The sequence below is a fragment of the Orbicella franksi genome, chromosome 1, assembly GCF_964199315.1.
Source record: "Orbicella franksi chromosome 1, jaOrbFran1.1, whole genome shotgun sequence".
Lineage (NCBI taxonomy): Eukaryota > Metazoa > Cnidaria > Anthozoa > Scleractinia > Merulinidae > Orbicella > Orbicella franksi.
In genome coordinates this window covers 24,249,736-24,271,560 of record NC_138145.1, presented here as the reverse complement: position 1 = coordinate 24,271,560, position 21,825 = coordinate 24,249,736, and the positions used below count along the sequence as shown (strand labels likewise).

The following is a 21,825-nucleotide window of genomic DNA, read 5'->3' as shown; positions in this document are numbered from 1 at the left end:
TATATGTGATAGTTGACTGAGGCTGCACCCTCATCATCACATGATAGAAATCTCGAGCTCGTAATCTAATTTGGTAAATTTATGCAATAGAGCACTTTTTCCGTGTTTAGATAGCCTCATCTAAACGTGAGGAGGGTTGGGAGAATACACGCGAATCTAAGACGTCACAACATTGTGTACATACTCTCATCCTAGCACACCTATCGACCAATGAGAGTGCACGTAGTAGCTCAGTTATTTTATAAGTAATTTACAGTACAGTGTATGATTTTATTTTTGGTACCAAGATGAATGTACTGTATAATTTACAGGATTGTTTAATATTAATACCATATAACAGGTACAGATTTTATGTGAATTCAAAACAGAAAATAAAATGTCTGTATCTAATCAGACAATAATCATGGTTTGATAGGTTGCAAGTGGACCAAACAATGGATTAGATGACTTCATCAGTAACAGTGGGGTGGTTGCCTTCTCAGATGGACAGAACATGGCAAATCTTGCCATTGAGGTGAAGCCAGATAATGTAAGTAGAGTTTGATACTTTTTATGTTGACTGAAACACATACAACCAAATGGACATGTACATGTAGTTACCTGCCTCTGCCCATAGATTTTTTTGGGGGCAAGAGCATAAAGGGAATGAAGACATCTCTCCTGACACCCCCTAGTTTTTGGTGGCTAATTTCCATTTTTCCCTTACACACTGGTAATAAGGCAGTGTAAACATGGCAGAGCTGTTTAACAGGTCATGTACTATGTCTGCTGAGAAGTGAACTTACTAATTAATTGAAATATAACACCTTCTGATGAAGTATTTAAATAGAAATAAACAAAATATCAAAGTTAAAAAAGTTTTTTGAACCCTCACTGTGTGCAGAGGAGGTGTTGTACACATATTGTACAGTACATGCAAACTCCTTACAGCTTCACAGCCAAACTTGATCTGCATGTAACCAATACATTACATAACTGTAACTCAAAGTCACATACAGACATAATGAGACTCATAATGAGAGTCCAAATACTGGGTGAATAAACCCAATCACAGTTGATATCACAGGTTATATCATGACCATCACCATAAATGCACCTACTATCCACGCCCAAAAGTGTTCCAAAAATGCTGTTACTGTAGACTTCCTTGCAGGTACACAGACCTTGCAGGTCACAGATTTCAGAAGTAAGATTGCAGTGTATTCATACAAATTGTATTACTTTACCACTTCATTCAGTGTACAATAAATTGTACAAACATAATAAATAATATTATAATGCTTCATTTTGATGTTTTCTAAATTTTTATGTTTAAAGCTCTGCAGTGAAGTGTCTAAAGAATGATTTGAATGATTAATTAGATTTTGATGTCATTAACTTCAATTCACGCTGCACCTTTGTGTTTGTGCATGTAGGTAGCAGAAAATGAAGAATCATTCACTTTGACTCTGGAATCTGCAAGTGGAGGAGCTACAGTGGAGCCAAGTGCAAAGCAAATTATTGTCAAAATACCTGCCAATGATGCTCCGCTAGAGTTTCCACTTGATGACCTTACAGTTCCTGAGAATCAAACCTCTGTTGAGGTTGAAGTTTCCAGGGGACTTGGCACTGATGGTGTCACTGAAATTGGGCCTGTCAATGAGATCACAACTGTAGACTGGTTTCTTGCTGCAGGTTCTGCCATTGCAGGAGAGGATTATCATGATGATAAGGGCACATTAACTTTTCAAGCTGGTGAAACAAAAAAGATGATCACTGTTCGATTGATTAATGACAAAGTACCAGAACAAGCGGAGAATTTTACAGTTCATTTGGTAAATGCAAGTCAAAATGCTTACATTAAGCCACCTGGTATGGCTACTGTGGTTCTCTCGCCAAATGATGATCAGCATGGAATCATCGCATTTGGTCAATATCCGGGCATTTTAGATGAAGATACTGGTGTAAGGACTGGTACATTTAATGTGAATCGCAGTGCTGGTACTTTCGGTGATGTCGCAGTTTCTTGGAAAATCCTCAGCAGTGATGCAAGCTCTGTTTTTGAGACAACATCTGGAGAGTTAAGGTTCTCCCCTGGAGACAATCTTTTGTCATTCCAAGTCACTGTCCGCCCAGACTCTATCCCAGAAGAGAGTAAAGAGTATACTATACAGCTTTATAATGTTACAGGAGGTGCAAGGCTTGATAACACTCTGTCAGCGCAAAGGGCTAATTTCTTTGTTCGTGATAGTGACAATGTTTATGGAGTCTTTGAATTTGCAGCAGACAGTGAGCAGAGAATAAACATGGTAAGTATGTGTAAAGGTACTAGAGTTTCAAGTCTGCTTAGAGACTAAATTGTACATGTACCTACATGTACATGTAGGTGGACATTTCTTTTGAGTGGATGCTTATTCATGGACCCAGCTATGCCCAAATGCTGTTCCAGACTCCTTTCCTAAGTTATCACTTTTTAGTGCAGAGTGTACTATTGGGATGGTTTTGGGGGCTGCCTGCTGCTAAGGTACTAAGGCGCGACGGCGCTAAGGCGCTATAGGGCTATGGCACTATAGCGCTAAGGCACTATGGTGCTAAGGTGTAAACTTTAATGTTTGTTTAATTAATTAACTTCAATTAATTAATTATTCTAGAGGCAAGGAAGTGGTGTGGGTGGGGTGGGAAAGGTACATGTTTACTCTACGTAAAACATGTTCTATCGCCGTCACTTGGATAGGAACATCGCAAAGCTATATATTTGTTTCAGGTAACCCCTTGCTCTCCTTGTGGTACCATTCTCTTTAGAACATAACTAATTTGCTCTAAGCACATGCGTAGATTAGTTCGCGTTTGTGGCTTCTATAGTAGGTGGAGAATACTTTGCATACGAAATCACATACAAATGTTGAGTGGTTTTCCTTATGGTAGAACTCAACATGTAAGACACATGCGTTCTAGCATCGTTAGTGTTATACACTTCTTTCCACGCGGTATTTTATATGTCATGTCATGTGACCAAGGCCGGCAGTTATTTTTCAGGTAGCGCCAATTGTCCCTTTTTATTGCAAAAGAGAAACGTTACTGTGGCTGCGTAACTTTTAGAATTACACACAGGTCGGGTCAACAAATGTCATCTGCTGTTTTCAATCTACAATAGTGTGTTTGTCAGGGTTCAAATGTATTGCTTCTCCTTAGCAACTTGTTTATTTCTTACCTTAATTGTGTCTGTAAGACAGACCAGAAAGTTCCCAAGTTAGTGGCTTTAATACTCCGCAAATTGTAAATTTGTGACAAAGGAAACCAGGAAAGTGCTCAAATATTGATGCAGACTCTGTGGCACCTAATGAAAGGGCAAATTAATTTAATCAGTCTTTAAGGAGACTTGTTCATATCGGCCAAGTAGCGCTGTTTATCTTTAATACTTTTCGTTGAAACGCTTCTCAGCCATCAATATTGTTGTGTGTTAATTTTGAATTGTTTTATTAACAACAAAGGTGGCAACAGAAAAAGAAAGTGGTATTTTGTGACTATCTGATAATTAAATTATTTCTTGTTCATCGGTGATAGGAAAATTTGCATTTTTAGTAGAACATTGTTTCTGTTCCGTTTCTTCATCACTACATCAGATATTTAACTTTCTTTCATTTATCTCCGAAAAACAAGCACATCTTCCGTGTGTTTTGGAGAAAACAAGGGTTTCAGGTTACATGCCTGTGCGAGGAAAACAAAAAGTATCAAGTTACAGAGTTGGCATGAAGAGTTAAATTGTCATGTTTGCTGCTTCAACATATTATTGAATTTAAAATGAACGAAAATCAACATAAAACACCAGTAGTAATTTGTATGTAGTTTTTGGACCTTGAATGAAAATACAACCTTGAAACATACACACTGCAAAGGGGAAAAGCCCTAGCAGACTACCAAGGTAGACACAAACCTGAAGTGAACCGAGCAGGGGTGAGTACTTATGGGACTACCGTGCCAGAACTATCAATTGTGCTCTGCACTATCTGAGATTGTCTCACTAGTTGTAGTTCCAAGGGTGTTTGCTTACAGTAGGTTTGACTGTACAGCTTTATTGATTTGGTCAAGGTTTGAAGTATTAATAATGACTTTTAAATGTTCAGTTGTTTAATGCTTAATATAATGAGCAACAAAATTTGATTGGCAATACACATGTTACTTATCAAAGTAAAAACACTGATTTGGGGGGAAAGGAGACAAATGCAAGGTGAAGCTTAGTCTGAGGATAGTGTTTTATTTTTAACTGAACAATCATGGTCTTTCAACAATTAATATGCTGTGTACAATGTAGATGAAGGTACATGCTTGTGCGAGAAAAATTAATAGTTTTTAATTAGTGAATAGAAATTTCTAATTGGCATCACTAAATAGTGAATTAAACAGAAGAAAAATACATCTTCTATTTACCCTTCCCCTTCCCTTAAACTAGTGATATACATGTAAGATTGGTTTTGAGTGATTGTTATGCAGTGTACAGTTTATGCTCAAGCTCAATCCTCTCTTTCCTTACACTAAACAGGATAGTGCTCCCCGTAAACTGCACCTGAACATCACAAGGATGGGTGGATTGGTTGGTGATGTTACAGTTAACCTTACTGTTGTCTACATCCTGCCTGGCACCAATAGCCCTTCAAATGAAGTTGGTCTTACTTATCCACCCACAGTCTCAATAGCTGCTGGCTCAAGTAGCATTTCTATGGCAGTGGAGGTTGCAGATGATGGATTCATCAAACTTGGGGCTTCTTTTAAGGCTGAACTGACTGCTGTCAGTTTACAGGGAGGAGGTACATGACTCTATAGTGTGCTTTTACTTGCAAGCCTTCATCATTTTAACCCCTGATGTCAACCCACAAATTTTCGCCATTATTTGAAGTAAATTTTAGCTTGAATTCTACTAACTTAGAGATAATATTTATGGGTTTTTTGCATTTGATTTCTACATAGTTGATATGGCCTTCATGCCAGAAATCTTGAGCTCATAATCAAATTTTTAAATAAGACACTAATGTACATACTGACTTCTAAAATGTCTCTAAAGGAATCAGATTTGAAAACATTTTCCCTAAATCAGATTTCTGGCATTCTTTACATCAATACACATACATGTGTACATTGTATATCTATTTAAAGAGAGGAGGGATCTGGAAAACATACAATACATGCTTGTACAGTACATACAATGTAAGCCCTCCCACTTTTTGAATTTTGCTTGGGGTTTAGTCTTGAAGTTACAATACAGTTGGTAGAATATTATGATCTACATTTACCAGGTATCACAAATTTTATTGATGGTAACAATACAATTTTTTTCAATAGCATCTGGTTTAGTAAACTCAGTGACACCCTCATCACCAAAGATTGGAAATAGATCTATTGCATTCCTAAACGTAACAGCCCAGGATGCCAATGGGGAAATTGGATTTTCCACAGCACACCAGTCTGTTTCTGTTCAGGAGCCAGTTGGTCCTTCTTCTTTGTTTATGCAGCTGCCGGTGAGACGGACAGGAACTGCAGACAGGGTCGTTGTACACTGGAACATCACAAGTGATAGCGCCACATTTTACGCCAATGACACTGGTCCACAGAGAGGGGAAGTTGTGTTTGAAGAAGGTATTTATGCTGGCAGTTATTGAAAGCCAAGTTGGTATTTCCAAACCAAGCCTTCCTGCCCCTTTTCTCCTGAGTTAGAACCCCCTACCATACTGTTAGGCTTAAAGGTTTACCAACACTTGAATTGGCTGCTTTAAAAACAATAATTATTATAATTTCATTATTGACTGGCAATTTAGGTCCATCTGTAATGTGTTTGGATCATGTTCACTGTAAGTGGTGTTGGCCGACCCTGTCAACCAACATATCAACCAACACTTGATCGATAGGTCAGCTGAACATTGGCAGTGTATCGGTCAATAATTGGCCAATACATGGCTAATATATGGCCGACAGTTGATTGATACTCAACTGACACTTGACCTACAGCTGTACTTTCAGCTAATACATCGGCTGTGTATTGACTGAGTGTTGACTGATACTCAGCTGACATATTCACAGAGTGTCGGTCAATATGTCAGTTGATAGTGTGGGCTGACACTACCTACAGTAAACATAATTCATGTGTTATACATGTACGTGTATGTGCTATGTTAATGAATTTATTTTATCTTGAAGGTCATGATGAGGTAAACATTACCATTGAAATAAAACCAGATAATACTCCTGAAGTTGCTGAAGTCTTCACTGTCAACCTTGTCAATGTGTCGGACCTAGACAGACTTCAAATTGGAGCTGTAAGTCTATCTATATTCTGGCTTGTATTACCATATTTATTTTACTATAGGCTGATTCTTGCTTTAAGCCGTAACCCTAAACCTGTGGCCTTAAGAATCTGTCAGATTCTAATGACAAATTCTAGAGACCCAATATTCAAATTGGAAAGCAGACCACACGCACACAGGAGTATGTGTGATGAACAAATATTATTAAAATATAAAATGTTGCGGCTATTTTGTGTTTTCCATATTTCGTGTTTTCTTTGTGTCCTTTTTTGTTCCGTATGTTAATGTATTTTTTCCCATTCTGTATGCTTTTTTTCTCGCGTCGTACGCAAATTTCGTTGTGTATATATTTGGGTTATCCCTTCATGTTCATTTAGTGCTAGTTTATCGTCCGGTACACTTCTAACTTCTTGGTTCTCAGAACCCCGCTGCCAGCATTTTGGTAAGCGGTTTAGTTTATAGTCTGTTTTGTATTTTCCTCTTAGTTTTCTGCCGTCTTCGGTTAGTAATTTGTATTAATTCGTCTTATGTTTATCTTTATGAATTTACCTTCCTCCTATGGAAAGTCAAATAAATTTGCTGGTCAGGACTAATTGAATCTCACTTTAAGTTGTCTCTGAAGTCGGCCCTCTGCCTCTTCATAGAACAAAAGAAGCTTCCCTCTCACTGAACTCAGACAACTGTAAAGTACTGGTGAAAATTTCATTCCAAGTTGCTTTAGCTACCCATTGTATCACTTGATGAGTATTCCCCTCTGAGGGCCCCTCCAAGGTCTAATGTCCCCCAGTCTCACTTTCTTATTAACCCGATTTTCTTCATAAATTTCTTGTTGCTGATGTAGTGACTGTACATGTAGGTACATATAAATGTGTATAAATGTACTAACCACATCTATTTTTACAAGCCTGGAAAGCGAATCATTTTTTGATTGCAGCCATTAAGTTATTTGTATCAACTGGATTGTGTATCAACAAACTAAACAGACTGATGTACAGTGTCTTCATTACTGATTACATCACACATCAATTATTGCTTTTTTGTTCATAGAGCAGTGCACAGGTGACCATTGAAGAGAGTGATAATCCTGGAGGAACATTTCAATTCAAAAGTGACACAGCAATTTCTATACAGGTGAGTTTTAAGAAATGTAAATTTGGCCTTGGGTTCTCAAGAATGCTTAATCAGAGTTGCCCGGCAACGGTCAGGAAATGATCAAGGAATAAAAAGCATATGTTCCTCAAGTAATATATCAAACAAGAAAGATCATGTTTGATCATATTTCCAAACACAGAGAAGAGAGCTGAAAATATGATGTACAGTGGAGTATTTTTGATGAACTTCGAGGTGTTTGGAAATTTGGTCAAACACTGTCTTGATTGTTTGATACATGTTCTTAATCAAAACCTAAACTAAGCAGAAAATGGGGAAATAAAATCGCAAAAATCTGTGCTAATTAAGATCAGATATCCAAACACTGTTATGGTCATGATTTCTGTGGTTTAAACTTGATGAATTATTAATGAGTTTGAGTAGGTCAGGGAAAGTTAGGGTTAGAGATGTCAGGGAAATTTGAACTCATAATACCACTGATTTAATACCGTTGAAGGCTGGAAAAAACATCTCAGGTCACTCTGATCTCACAATGTTTTTCCTTAATAACAGAACAAACTACAGAAGGTGAATTTTTTGAAAACTTATTAGTCTTACAGAAATGTGCAGAAAGGATCGTTATCAGGGGAGGCTAAAGGCCACTGCTAAATCTGACATTTTGTACATGTTTTTAGCTGGTCAGGGATATTACATATTTATTACATAAAAGTCTGAAAAGCGAGGGAAATTTGAAACCTGATGGCTGTGGCAGCCATGATAATGCAGTTCATTAACAATGTCTTCATCAATCAAGAGTCTGGACAGCCCTAGAAACTTCTAGGAATAGCGATATCATCTTTGTTATCAATTTGTCATTGTAAACAGGATTTTTTTTTGCACTGTGTTTTTTTAGTAGTTTTCTTATTATAAGATGTTGTACAGTATATAAAGTTTTGTGTGTGCCACTTACACAAGTTATTCTATGACTTGGATATACATGTATTGAAATACTGTACTTGACCCAGGAGTGGCCAAAGTCCAAAATTGAAATCAAAAATCGCAAGTAATGACTTTTTGCACAACAATAACATACTACTGAGAAGCTTAAGTACATGTACTTACCAAAGGGTGATTTCTTTTTCCACAGTTTAACAGAAACGGAGTCACATTAATAGACTTAACATGTAGGCTCAAGTAATAAAGTGGTCAAACACAGTTTATGAGATCATGTATTCGTTTCTTCTTTATGTAGGAGGGCCAGTCCTTTAATGTTGTTATCGAGCGGCTAGGTAGTGCATTGGACACCCGCTGGGTAGCCTTTAGAATGACTCCATCTGGTAAGGGTTATTCTTTTCTCACAATACTATTAATTTTCACTAGCAAGGCTGAAACGGTTTTTCTGAATGAAATGGATAGGTGTCCTTCTAACATTTGTTTCTTTCTAGTTATAAACTGCACAGTAGAAATTTTGGATGTACCTGTTCTTATAATTTTGGAGTTTGTTATTGGTACTGACTAGATTGATGAAAGATACAAGTACATTAAGACAAATTGAATTAACTATGAAAGTGATAGATTTGCAGATTATTTACAACATCTCTTGAAATATTGTAATATTCTGATTGAAATTTGTTGTAATTCACATATCATGATTGAAACATTCTCACTTAATTTCAGGAGCCAATGAATTTTATGGCAGTGTGAGTTCTGAAAAATTCCTTCCTGGTGAACGACAAAGGACAGTTTTAGTGATTGCCATAAATGATGATGTTCCAGAGGTATGTATACATTGGAAGCAAAACTAATCCATATCCATGGGATATTGTTCTCAGGAATAAAGATTTACCGGTCTTTAAATTTTTTGTTATCAGTTAAACATTTTATTTAGTATTTGCTGTCTTTGAGTTTTATAATCAAGATTGCTTCAAGCTCAACAACTCTTCAAAATGTTGTACTCTCCTCAAACTGTGTTGGAAAATGGTATGGTGCATGCAGTGTAAATGCAGTTAGTGAATACAGATCTTTTTAAATTGTTCAACATACTTTGGGTAGTACATGTGTACATCTGTTTATTTTATGAGAGCTGGTCGACAAAGAGCTGTTTGGTTTTATATGTTGTACACCACAATATCTTCACCCTATGCATGTACAATACAAATACTTGTATGGAAGTATGGTTATCTTTAATCTGGATCTGGAAAATGCTGTTTTAGACAAAAATCTGGTCATTTTTGTCTATTTTGGCCCAACCAGTAATGTTACTAGGTCTTAGCAAATTAAATATCAGCAGAATTTATTTGGAGATTCCTTCTAGTTCTCATCATTTAGACAGCTAGAACAGTATATTTGTTCTTTCTTCGTAGATTGATGAGACATTCACAATGAAGCTTTACAGTGAAGGGCCTACAGGACAGAAGGGAGTTCTTGGAGACCAGATATCAGTCAATGTTACTATTGTTGAAAATGATGATCCATATGGAGTGGTTGGATTTAAGTCTCCGAATATCATCAAAACAATCGGTAAATTTATATGAGTACCATGTACATGTATGTAAGAGTGAACCAAATGTCCTTCCCCTCCTTCTCCTCCCTACCTACCAACCTACCTGGACAAGTTACCTTTAACAACTGCATGGCTACATGGGAATTGGGTGATCGGTGGAATCCAGGTGCCTCCACTAGGAGCTCAATCAGCGGTCCCTAATGATAAAGCACCTGACTCCCATGGTTGGCAACCCCCACAACTCAGCCATACACATGTACAGTGTAGCTCCAGTGCAAGTCCTTGTGACACCCATCACACTGAACAGACAGTGGAAAAAAGAGGGGGATAAGATGATGAACAAAAAGCACAAATCAGAGAACTAGAACTCAACACGCATGAACAAAATGCTACAGCTGAAGCTCTGCACAAATGTAGGCACAGGGTCTCCTTGGAGCATGCTTAACTGCTTACACTGCTGACCACTAGACGGCAAGGATACCATTTTTTGTTGTTAACTTACGTAGTGGATTTGCATTTCACTGCATTATGTTATCAGTATGTTACTTTTTATTCTGTGATTTGAGTTAAATACCACCATTTGTATTTGGCAATCCAGATGAATCCAAGCTCAACACAGAAAGTGCCAGCTTTGAGGTTTTCCGTGACAAAGGAACCTTTGGTACTGTGTCTGTTTTCTGGAATATCACTGCTGATAATGGTGCAGATCCATCTCTAGATGTCTCTCCAGTATCTGGTATGGTTACCTTCTCAGCTGGGGATAGCTCTAAGTTCATAATCATTCACTCTCTGCAAGATACTGTGAGTATTCAATTCTGTCTAGATATATGATGTGCTTGTGACGTTTAAATGATGACAAGTGAGATTTTATTGTAAAAAAAAAATTGGCAATCTGCTGTTTGACCCCTTTCTCTTGTCTAGACTTGAAGGCTTTTAATTGTATGTATAGTAAGTGTGCAATAAGCTGAGATATCTGTTTGCAATGCTGTAACAATAACTGACAATTGCCAGCCCACTATACTAAATAAAATGCTAATTGTTGGAGAGTGCCAGCAACCCTTATTTTCAAATTGACTTCCTTCATCTCCCATTGTCTGCTTAATGCAGGTACCACATTTAATGTACATGTAAGTTTGGTTTACGATACTGTATAGATGGAATTTTTTATCTATTGGTCCAATGAACCATATATATGAATATTGGAAGAACACTAGAAGAGGTGGTAAATCATGAGGTGAAGGTGATCGATTTGCAAGGTTTCTGAATGTCTCTCCAGCTCTCTAGATGGTTTATTGTTTTTGTATTAGTTTATTATATTGTTTTTTTTTTATATTATTATATCCTTGCGACTTACCAACACAGCTGTCAAATAGCTACTGAACAATCAGTATACTGTTAAATTCAGTTTTTGTCAGTTTTATTTGAATAGAGGTACTTTTTTGCCAAGTTCAAGGTAAAGATAAATTCTAAATGACAAGTTTCTTTATCTTGGATTTTGGGTGAGGGTTTTTTTTAAATTGATCTTTATATTTTTACAGATTCCTGAAGGAAACAAATCATTCACAGTCCACCTGAACAACATCTCAAGCATCGCAAAGTTAGCTGTTCAGCAGTTGCGTGAAGCTACCCTTATCATAACCAAGAATGATGACCCAGTGTATTTTGCTCTACCTGTGTCAATACAAGTGAAAGAGGGGCACTATGCCAATTTCACCATCCAACGTGGAGGCGATGGTAGCAATGTTGTTGATGTTTTCTATAAAACAGAGGATGGTACTGCAAAATCCTCCTCTGGTGACTACCAGGCCAAGTCAGGAAAAGTGATCTTTAATGTTGGAGAGTTCCAAAAGAGCATTTCTGTGTTGGTGCTCAATGATAGCTCCCCAGAGGGAGTGGAAACATTTAAAGTCATTCTCACAAATTCAACTGGAGACACAGTGCTCTATAATGAAACTACTGCTACTGTGTCCATTTTGGCTAGTGACAAAGGAACAGGGGAATTCCAGTTTGCTTCCAATTCACTAAACAAGACAACAGAGGAGGGTGCCACTGTAGAATTTACGTAAGATACATTTACTTTATGATACACGTACTTTATGATTTATTGTCAATTCTGGGTGTAGAAAAAGCATTGTTAGGTTTTCATTATATGTACCCTATGTACCCTAACTGCATTGGCTAAGATACATGTAAATTTTAAAAGATTACTGAAAGAGATAATGATATTGAGAAAACTACATGTATCCATGGCTGAATGGCTGTGAGCATCATGGGTATTTTTGATAAATTATTTTGGAAGATGATGGTGAATAAATACTGTATTTGACTCTCTCTTACATCCAGGGTTTGATCCCAATGCTAGTTGAATGATAAGTGGCCATCCTGATCTCTTTTACAGGTGTACAATGTACACACAAATTGAAAAACACAAATTGAAACACCTGTGTGATTTACCTGTAGTGGAGTTCATGTACATGTAGTTGCCCATGTTAGGCAGTAATGGTGCACTTGGCAGCATAATGTGATAAAATTTGTGCTGTTAGAGTGGATGTGCCATTCAGTTTGGTAATAATATATGATTAGTGTTATTATATAGTTAGGTGACAATTTTATTCATGTATAATTTTGAATTTTCTGCTAATGTTAATTTTTCTCATAGTGTTGAAAGAAAATTTGCCCAGTTTGGCGAGGTCAGGGTTTACTGGCAAGTTGTGCGTAAATTTCCCAATGGTAGTGTTACACAACTGTCACCAGGCCAAGAGTTTACAAATGTTGCTGACTTTGTTACATTCACCAATGGCTTATCATCTGAGTCTATAACACTGACACCAGTCCAAGATGGTATTGCTGAGCTAGATGAATCATTTGAACTTCATCTCATAAATGCAACAGGTAAAAACTATTTGTGCAGTTCCCAGTAATAGAACGTATATCTATCTGTTGGAATAAATAACTAATTACTGTCGGTAGTCAGACCACTCTTTAAATGTTTATAAACCACAGAATATACACTGAGACCTTTTACGTTCATAAAAATTTTAACTTCATGATTACCAGGAATCCAAACGGGTCTGGATGGGATCATTAGCAGCCCATCAAGAGCTTTTCTAACAATTACTGCCAATGATGATCCAAATGGACTGTTGAAGTTTGCCGAAAGGTCAGTTGACATTCCAGAAGACTTCAAACCTGGGATGGAAGCTACTACTACCAAAAATTTGACAGTGTTAAGGGATCAAGGCTCGTGGGGTACTATCAGGGTAAGTCAAACGCAGTTTATAAGTTGCAATTTAATTTACATACAATTTTGTCGTGTCTACACATGTACATGAATTTACCTAGATGATTTCTTTTGTGACAAAGCTGTGTACATGTAGGCATCCTTTGGACTTAAGGTCCATGGACCACTTAACCTGTTACCCCCTAAGAGTTCAAATTGGCACACAAGGTCATAACTTTGTGAATATTTGATTGATTTCTATGAATTTTTGCCATGAAAATTGTCTTGTGAAGATCTGCTCATTGAAGTCATAAAATTTTAACCCCCTCCCATCCAAGACATGGTTGACCACCCCCAGAAGTTTTTAGTTCCTTTTTCGGGATGCAAATGGAATGCAAGACTTGTTTCATATCAAGCTATGCACTAAGAGCTGCTAAATAAGCTATAGTTTAGGGGTATACCTAATATAGTAGAAGACTGATACATTTTTGAAGTCGTTCATTTTCCCATTTTAAAGCAATTTCTCTCAAAATGTCTTCCTCTTTCATAGCTGCTGATGTCAATTCTTAAATAAGCTGATTAGTGGCTTTCAAATGGCATATTGTACACAGGCAGAGTGTCTTTATTTGCCGATTTGGGAAAACTGCCGTTCGCCTTAGGGGGTAAAGGGTTAAGGTCTATCAGGGTTTTCCATAAGTTTTGAAATAGTCGTCTGAGCTAACTAAAGTAGGCGGCAAACTGATGAATTTTTTTTAATAATTTGAGTGAAAATACAGACAAAGTAGGCAGTGGTAAGAGGTAAATTCTGACAAAATAGGTGGCAATTTTCGCTGGTTGCCGGCTTCTAATGAAACCCCTGGTCTATGGACTGTGGTCATATCTGTAAATCACAATTTGCACTGTGTAGCCACAGTGCAAATTGTAATTTGTAGATATGACTGCAGTTCTGGCAGATGAGCAGTGCCTTGTGCAGGGGCTGTGTACACTGGTTTTTAAATATATATTGCTATGCTGCTATTAATGCTATCGTGGACATTTAGAGTTGTTTTCTGCAACATCTTACACGTAAACTGTTGTATTGGGCACGCATCCCTATAAGAGGATGGAACATTAAAACTTTGGTCCCTCTTTTGTTAGATCTTCGCTAAAAGCCTGATGTGATTACTGGTTTGAAGGTACCTTAATTATCTATTCTAAACACATGCTGTATTTTTGTTTGCAGGTTGCTTGGGAAGTTCAGACAGCTGCAGCATCATTAGCCAGATCAGATAATGCTTATGATTTGTTCCTTCTTGGCTCAGTGATGTCAGGAGTTAAGAGTGTGCCTGCTCAGCGGAGGCCAAACACTGAGACTTATGTGTTTTGTTTTGATGGAACTAATAATGGTGAGCTGATCTAGATGCATACTGGATGCCAGTGGACTAGATGTGCTGGTTAACTTCCAAGGGGGACAGGAAATACTCCCCAAAACTGCCAGAGGGAATGTGCAGGCCCCTGCATACATGTATCTTGAGACCCTTACCCTTTTCAGACCAAAATATGTTCACTTATGGGTTACCCCACTTCAGACATCTAAAATAAGTGCATATCACTATTACATGACTTTGGCTAACCAGGTATAGATTCTATATGAGTAATGTTTGAGAAGGGATTCAAACTTCCTGATTGAAATGGTTAAAATCTGTACCCTGTAGTGCTGCACATACCTCTATACCCTTTAGTTTGTTAAGGGAGTACCCCCCAGGTTTAGCATTAAGCTTGAAAATGCAATGTTTGTTCAACTCTTACAAATTCAGCACATGAAAATCAATCCCAAAATTTATCACACAAAATTTCATCTTTGAAAATTCTTTATGTGATATTTTGTTACATGTAGTTGGAAGTCGATGGTACAAAGAAGTTAATGACATGAATGAATGCCCACAGAATGAACGACCAAACAAATTTTTGTTCATAAAAATTTGTAATTTATGTGAAAAGAAATCACCGTAAAAATTTTTAGAGCATGAGAAATCATCCCTTGAAAAATAATTCTGGTTTATTTATCATATAGCAAATGAAAATTAATTGACAGTTCCACATAGATTGATAGCAGGTGTATTAGCAATTTGCATGCCATAAATGTGTCTTCACTGATGTTACTGGTAACTCAAGTGCTGCCTTAATTTTTCACAGAATCATTTGTTGAGGTTGCTGGTTTAACAGGTCTGGAATCCAAATTTAGTGTGAGGTAAGCAGTGCATTGTTTTCTTTATTACTGTACGTAAGAATGAAGTTATTCAGTCATCATTCTAATATGGGAATGTGCTTAACCCCTTTTTCCCTTACACAAACATACCAGATACCTTTCCTCTATTTGACCTAAACATTTTCCGTAATTGTAACATTCAATGAAGCCCTGACCTGGGTTAGGTCTTTATAGTTCCATTGTGGCTTGTGTCCTGTTAGTACCATACTCAGACTAGTAATGATATTAGAATGTGGCTAAATGCAATTTAGGCTTAATTAAATGCAAAACAATAATATTATTGATGGCAGCAGTCTCCCTCAGGGTGGTGTACAGGGTGGCTGGGGGATTTGTGCAGGGGTGGGCACCTTGATTTTATAGCTTGGCTTTGGATGTCAAGTCATTCTGCATAGTTTTCGCTTTTTTAAATCCAATTTCCTTTTTTCCTTTTTTGGTACCAATGGACTGTTGTTTCTGAAATATTTTGATAGTCTGACACTCATAATAGAGATCTACATGTACAACAACCTGAGATCTCCTTGGTTTACACAATTTAATTTTCAGAAAAATGTCCTGAGTACTGAGTACACGTATGTCTATCATGTGTAGCTCTTACAGGTGTAACTAATTTTCTTATAACTGATGCTTTTCAGACTATGGGTGAATGCTACCAAAGGGAAGTATGGTTATCTGATAGCCAACGTGGCTGGGAATGTAGTGAACTTTGCTTTGGCACTTAACACATCTGGGTCTTCCACAATGGCACACTTCTTTTACTCATCAAACAAGGTGAGTGAATAACTAATACGTCTGCCTAAAGCAATGCCATACCAGATTCCAGATACTTACCAAGGGGGTAGAGAAGTCCGTGTTTAAACAGCTGCTCTGTTGATTAATAGGCCACTTTCAATATATTAAAATTCAGCTTGATAGCGAGGCCTAGAGAACAAAAACAAGAGAAATTAATAAACATGTCATTCAATTTCCTTTGTTTGTGTCCTCTACGCCTCACTGCCAAGCTGAATTTTAATATTATCGAAAATAGTCTATTGATTAATCACAGATGACCTAGGGAGTAGAAATGTGATTAATTAGCAACACATTCAATATCAAAGGCCAAGTGTGGCTATCAGAATAACGGATTTTAAGATTTTTAAATGAGTCAGTGTTTTTCAGCTCTTACTTATCATATGTATGTACATTTTTGCCTTAATGTCATCTTTTTGTGCAAATCTGAGGCACTAAGTCTAACTAACAACAGTCGCGCATGGCAGCTACTTTGCTGTTTCTGAACATTTTTTTTTCAATTTGTTGAAAATATACACAAAATTTCGACCAAAACGTCAAAGGAACATGGACAGAACAAAATGGTGTGGTTACTGTATTTATGATTGTCATGTGTGGACCTTTTAGATGATTGACTAAAAGCACTTCTCCCTTTTTTCAGACTGAGGTAAATTTTGGCAAGGACATAGCTGACAACAGCTGGCATTTTGTGGTTTTTACTGTCGATCCTACAGGTAACAATGAAGTTCAATTTTACTTGGATGGAGATCCAGCTGGCAATCCATGGTAAGGGTTTGAAATTAAACAATTCTGCATGATTTCTCTCTGCATTCATGGGACTTATTATATGTGTATGCATGGTGAGTCATGGATGCATGGATGTTCCTTTTCGAATGCATGTACATGTAGATTTAAAGTACTTGTACAAGTGGGTATAGAGTGGTTTTCAACAGAGTGTTATAAAACCAAAACCAAATCCAAGCCAATTACTTACCAATTTTACTACTCAGCCAATCTTAAATGGTAGCAAAACCAAACCAAAACCAAAACCAAAATCAACATAATTGCTTGATTACAATCAACACTCAATTGAAAACCTCTCTGTACAAAAGTATGTTACAAAGCTATTAAACATCATTGCAACAGCCAGGTGTTTTCTGAAGACTTTAAACTGCTATCAAAAGATGTAAGGAACATTCTAATTTTGATGCTTTTTGCACCTGGCGGCTTTTTTGTTTTTTCACTCCCTCTAACCTATCTACATGTGGGCAAGTACAGTATAATTGTCTTATACACACACAGTCTTTTCACAGTGCTGTGTTGGCAGGTGCCTCGAGGTGGGCTGTGTCAGGGCTGCCATGGTAACCTTGCTGCAGAGGAGATACTGCCCTCCTCTTCTGATCTGCTACCTTTGAGGCACCTACCCTCCAATATTTCAACTGGCTTACAACTAAAAAGTCCAAAACATACTGGCTGCCTGTCAGACAGATCTGTGATCAAATTTGTGATCATAAGACAAGTACAGGGAAGTATATAAATTCACAAGTATCAAGACTGTCACAATATTTTAAATGAATACTCTGTGTTTAGGCCCATCCCCTCAGGATCATTTAGCCCTAGTGGAGTGTACCATGTAGGAAAAGGACAGATGTCAGAGGCACAGTTTACAGGATGCATTCAGGACATTACAGTATATCCTGAAGTATTGGTTGCAGAGTAAGTTGTCGCTGTGTTTACATTCTTCACACATGCACAGGTTTAATAGTTGTATTGTCTCCATACTCTACATGTATGCCTATTGTACCAACGCAGCACCCTACTTTAGAGTTGTGTCCACTTTCAGACTGACAGGGGTGTAGCTAAGCGATGGCTGCCAGCTAAGTTCACCAACCGAAAGAGAGCTCAACACCAGCTGAATTTTCACTAGAAAAAATAGAAAACAAAGACTTAAAGGCAGATAGGCTGCAACCTAAAGGAGACTACTGACTTTCTTGATGTGGAGTACTTCCTCATCTTATTACTTGACCAAGTTAGTTCAGAGGGCCAATTTAACTAACATTGACCAATCAAATTGCTCCATTGCTGGGCCAATATTCTATAAGTATTGGACTGGGTACTGCCCCAATTTGATATTGCATGATCACTCTTGAAGATTTTCTGATAGTTTTATGGCTTATGGTTCTGAAAGATATTGCTTTCACTTTAAATGTTTCTTTTCTTTTTCTTCACACTCTCTTTCCCTTCTGTTTTGGTTTAACATCACACGTGAGGATTTGCCTAGTTGCGTTCCAATCAGAATGGATGCTTGAAGTTTGCAATGTTTTTCCAGTCCGTGATTGTAGACATTTTTCTGAACATTTCAGTTGTGTAAAGAAAATGTCTTATTAACCAAGCTTGCTCAGGAAAATTCTACAAGACTACTGGCCCTCGCTTTTTTTGTACAAATTAAGCACAGACGACTATCAAGATCTTGGGCCAATATCCTGGAGCTTGATTAATTAGATATACCTTTACATGTGTATAAATGTTGTGCCCAAGGCATATGCATGTAAACATATCTAGATAGTACAGGCTAAGGGGGTGATATCATTCTTTAAAAGAAACCAACTATAATAAATCTCATGCTACACTCTGTGACTATCTGTTGAATCTTCTTTTTAGTTCAGTCAAGGAAATGGCCAAGCCTAACAAGGAGCTCACACCAATCAATGGCTATTTAACATTTGAACCTGAGGTCACACAAAGAAAGATAGAGATAAGCGCAGTTGATGATGACACCCCAGAGGATGACACACCATATACTTTAGTGCTGTACAGTCCCATGGGAGGTGCTAGATTGGACACTACCTCGGCTGAGTTTAAAATGATACTTGAAGGTATCTTGATAACAATGCTATCATCTTTATTCTTATTTCTTTTTAAATAAGTATATTAAGACAATGTGGAAGATGTGGTAGCTTTTTTGAGTTACTTTGGCCACGCTCAGAATTACCTTTAAATAGAAGGAAAGCTGAAAATAATAACTTACTAAGATAGAAAAACACCAAAGAGATAATTATAAACCATAAAGGAACAAGATTGGTCGAGAATGGAGAAGATTGTTACGGATTACAAACAAAGAACTTGAAAAATTTAGGCTAAACTTTTCAAGATGCACAAACCGTGATTTGTACAATGAAGTCACAATGTCTTGAAAGTTATTTGGAGCCATGATGGTGATTGACTACTTCTGTGAAAAGTAAGGAAAGATGTGGAACAAAAAAAATATTTTGACCATTGATTTGAGTCCTGGTTGTGTTGGGTTACTTCAATCTGTGAAAGTGAGAAAAAAAGGGGAAAGGGAAAAAGAGGAAAAAGGCTCATCATTGAGCGTTTGTGCTGTAAGGGGAAAAAGACTATCTTTTCTCCTGATTAGAAAAGCAAAAATAACACCAATGACAACAACTTAACAAAATATATTTTTTGTTATCTTTTAGTCCTGAAGAGTGACAATGCCAATGGACTGTTTGGCTTGAAGTCAGTTAGTCCAATAGTAGAGAAGGAGTCCAACAATGTCACTGTGACTATTGAACGATCAAAGGGTCTGTTTGGATCAGCGACTGTCTCCTGGAGCGTGTTTAAGGTCTCGACCTCTGTACTGGCTTCAGATGATTTCATAATGGCCAGTGGTAGTGTGGACTTTGCAGAAAATGAAAATGAGAAGGTAGGCAGAGAGAGAGAGACATGTTTTCTGAAAGAAATATTGTCTGGACAAAGATATACAAAATTTTAAGTGAAGAAAATAGTTTTAGTGTCAAGGTTGTCATTTTGGTAAGACACAACTATGTGAAAAGTCTAACAGTTATTCTGGATTTCAGTGGGGTTTTCAAGAGTACTCTGTATTTTGTGCGTCCGTCCCCTCCCACCCCACCTAGAAGAAAACAGGTCCTTGAAGATTGGTGATTTGTCCTTGAAAAGTCCTTGAATACCTGTAGTCCTTGAAATGAAACATTCTAGAGATCAAACCAGATCATTCAAAATATACCAAAATGTAGTAATCTCAATAAAAACTTTGATGTGGTAAACTTCTTTTGAGTTGCTGACTGTGTTTCCTTTCTAGGTTGTAACAATTCCAGTGAATGATGACTCATTGCCTGAAGTAGCTGAATACTTTACTCTAAATCTAACATCAGTTTCACCAATGGATGGTAGTACTGCCACAAGTGCTGCCAGCCTGAAACCTGGCTTTACAGAAGTGAACATCACTATTGAAGAGAGTGACTATCCCAATGGATTGCTGCAGTTCATGTCAAATGTACCAGCTGCAAATGAAACAATCTCACCATCATCCTCCCAGTTTAAAATTGACACCAGGGAAAGTGCGCAGACACTCACACTCCATGTGATCAGGGCACAAGGAACACTAGGTGAGATGCCATGCACACGTACATGTATAGCAACACCTTAATGTAACTTAAGAAGTACATGCATCACTGGCTCACCTCGGTTAGTAGGAACCACTAATTTTCAGAGTTCAGAGAAAAATTGTTTTGCCCTAGGTCAAAGGTATGTACATGCAGAGAACAGAGGTTTTTTTTTTTGATTTAAATTTTTTAAAAAAAATACTCCTAGTTTCCATCTGGACAAATGTTTTTTTTTTTTCCTAGAATGTATTTTTGTACCGTTTCAAATGAGACAGTAGACTATGATGTTATAAACAATTGTTGAGATATTAATTAAAGAATACGATGCGGTCAGTTTTGCGATTTTTTGACTGACGATATTGAGTTAACATAGAAAGGTATTGTTCTGTTGTTCTGTGCACCTTAAATTTATTTCTCAAGTCACGTAAAGTTGCCGAAGCTATGCTATGTAATTATAATTATACTTCGATTGAACTGTAAAACATTTTCATTATTTAAACACTCTTTAGAGATGTAAGAAGCACTTGCCTGCAGTTCATTTTTCTATATTTTTTCTTGTGTTCCAAAATTTCCTCTGTGCTTTATCGAGCTCTAACAGGCATCACAAGAGTTTTTGTATATTGCCTCCACTGTCTATGTCATGTAGTCTCTAAAAGCAGTCCTTCCTGACACAGTTCTCAACCAGATGGCCTTAGCAAACAGTATGTAGCCTCATGAATTTCTAGCAGTGAAATTGCTTACATAAAACTTTATTTTCAATTTTTTTTTCAGGGAGTGTGAAGTGCCAGTGGAAGACTGTTGCAGGCACAGCCAAGTCACCAGAGGATTTTATTGATAGTACAGGCGCTGTAGAGTTTGCATCTGGTTCTCGCAATAGCACAATTAACATCAAAATCATTGATGACAACATCTCAGAGCGTGAGAAGACATTCAGAGTGGACCTTTTTAATGCTGAGGGTGGAGGTATGCTTTCTAAGTCAATTCATTATACTTTGATGTCACCTTGCCAGATATACAGTGTATCAAGTATGGGCTGGCCTTGAGACTAGTGGGAGTCCATAACATACTGCTTCATTATAAAACCTTAATAGCCTAGCTGTGTATAGAAGAAATAAGTCGTGTGATCTGATTCAAAATAGAGTGAGAGCACCCAAATTAATCGTTTCCTTGCAAGTTAACTGCTTGTAATTTATTCCAAAATGCATGCTTCACTGGTTCTCGCGAAACGAGACTCTCTTGTCAAGAGTCGAGAATCTCGTGTCGAGAGACAAGAATCTGGTGTCTCGAGATGAAATTTTCGTCTCGAGAGAAACGAGACGAGT

General features: G+C 37.4%; 1 protein-coding gene across 2 annotated transcripts in view; it reads left to right on the top strand.

Annotated features, from left to right (window-relative positions):
• LOC145497719 (adhesion G-protein coupled receptor V1-like) overlaps positions 1–21,825 on the top strand; it is a 75,144-nt gene that overhangs the window by 5,771 nt on the left and 47,548 nt on the right. For both annotated transcript variants that reach the window (XM_081477563.1, XM_081477555.1), the window contains exons 5-26: positions 416–529; positions 1,416–2,288; positions 4,520–4,784; positions 5,317–5,610; positions 6,169–6,287; positions 7,323–7,406; positions 8,617–8,701; positions 9,042–9,142; positions 9,728–9,884; positions 10,466–10,668; positions 11,406–11,929; positions 12,527–12,759; positions 12,925–13,127; positions 14,310–14,472; positions 15,263–15,317; positions 15,968–16,103; positions 16,762–16,886; positions 17,691–17,816; positions 18,762–18,976; positions 19,577–19,803; positions 20,200–20,506; positions 21,275–21,466. In XM_081477563.1, coding sequence (XP_081333689.1) covers positions 416–529; positions 1,416–2,288; positions 4,520–4,784; positions 5,317–5,610; positions 6,169–6,287; positions 7,323–7,406; positions 8,617–8,701; positions 9,042–9,142; positions 9,728–9,884; positions 10,466–10,668; positions 11,406–11,929; positions 12,527–12,759; positions 12,925–13,127; positions 14,310–14,472; positions 15,263–15,317; positions 15,968–16,103; positions 16,762–16,886; positions 17,691–17,816; positions 18,762–18,976; positions 19,577–19,803; positions 20,200–20,506; positions 21,275–21,466 — 4,801 coding nt within the window. The remainder of the gene's footprint in view (positions 1–415; positions 530–1,415; positions 2,289–4,519; positions 4,785–5,316; positions 5,611–6,168; positions 6,288–7,322; positions 7,407–8,616; positions 8,702–9,041; positions 9,143–9,727; positions 9,885–10,465; positions 10,669–11,405; positions 11,930–12,526; positions 12,760–12,924; positions 13,128–14,309; positions 14,473–15,262; positions 15,318–15,967; positions 16,104–16,761; positions 16,887–17,690; positions 17,817–18,761; positions 18,977–19,576; positions 19,804–20,199; positions 20,507–21,274; positions 21,467–21,825) is intronic.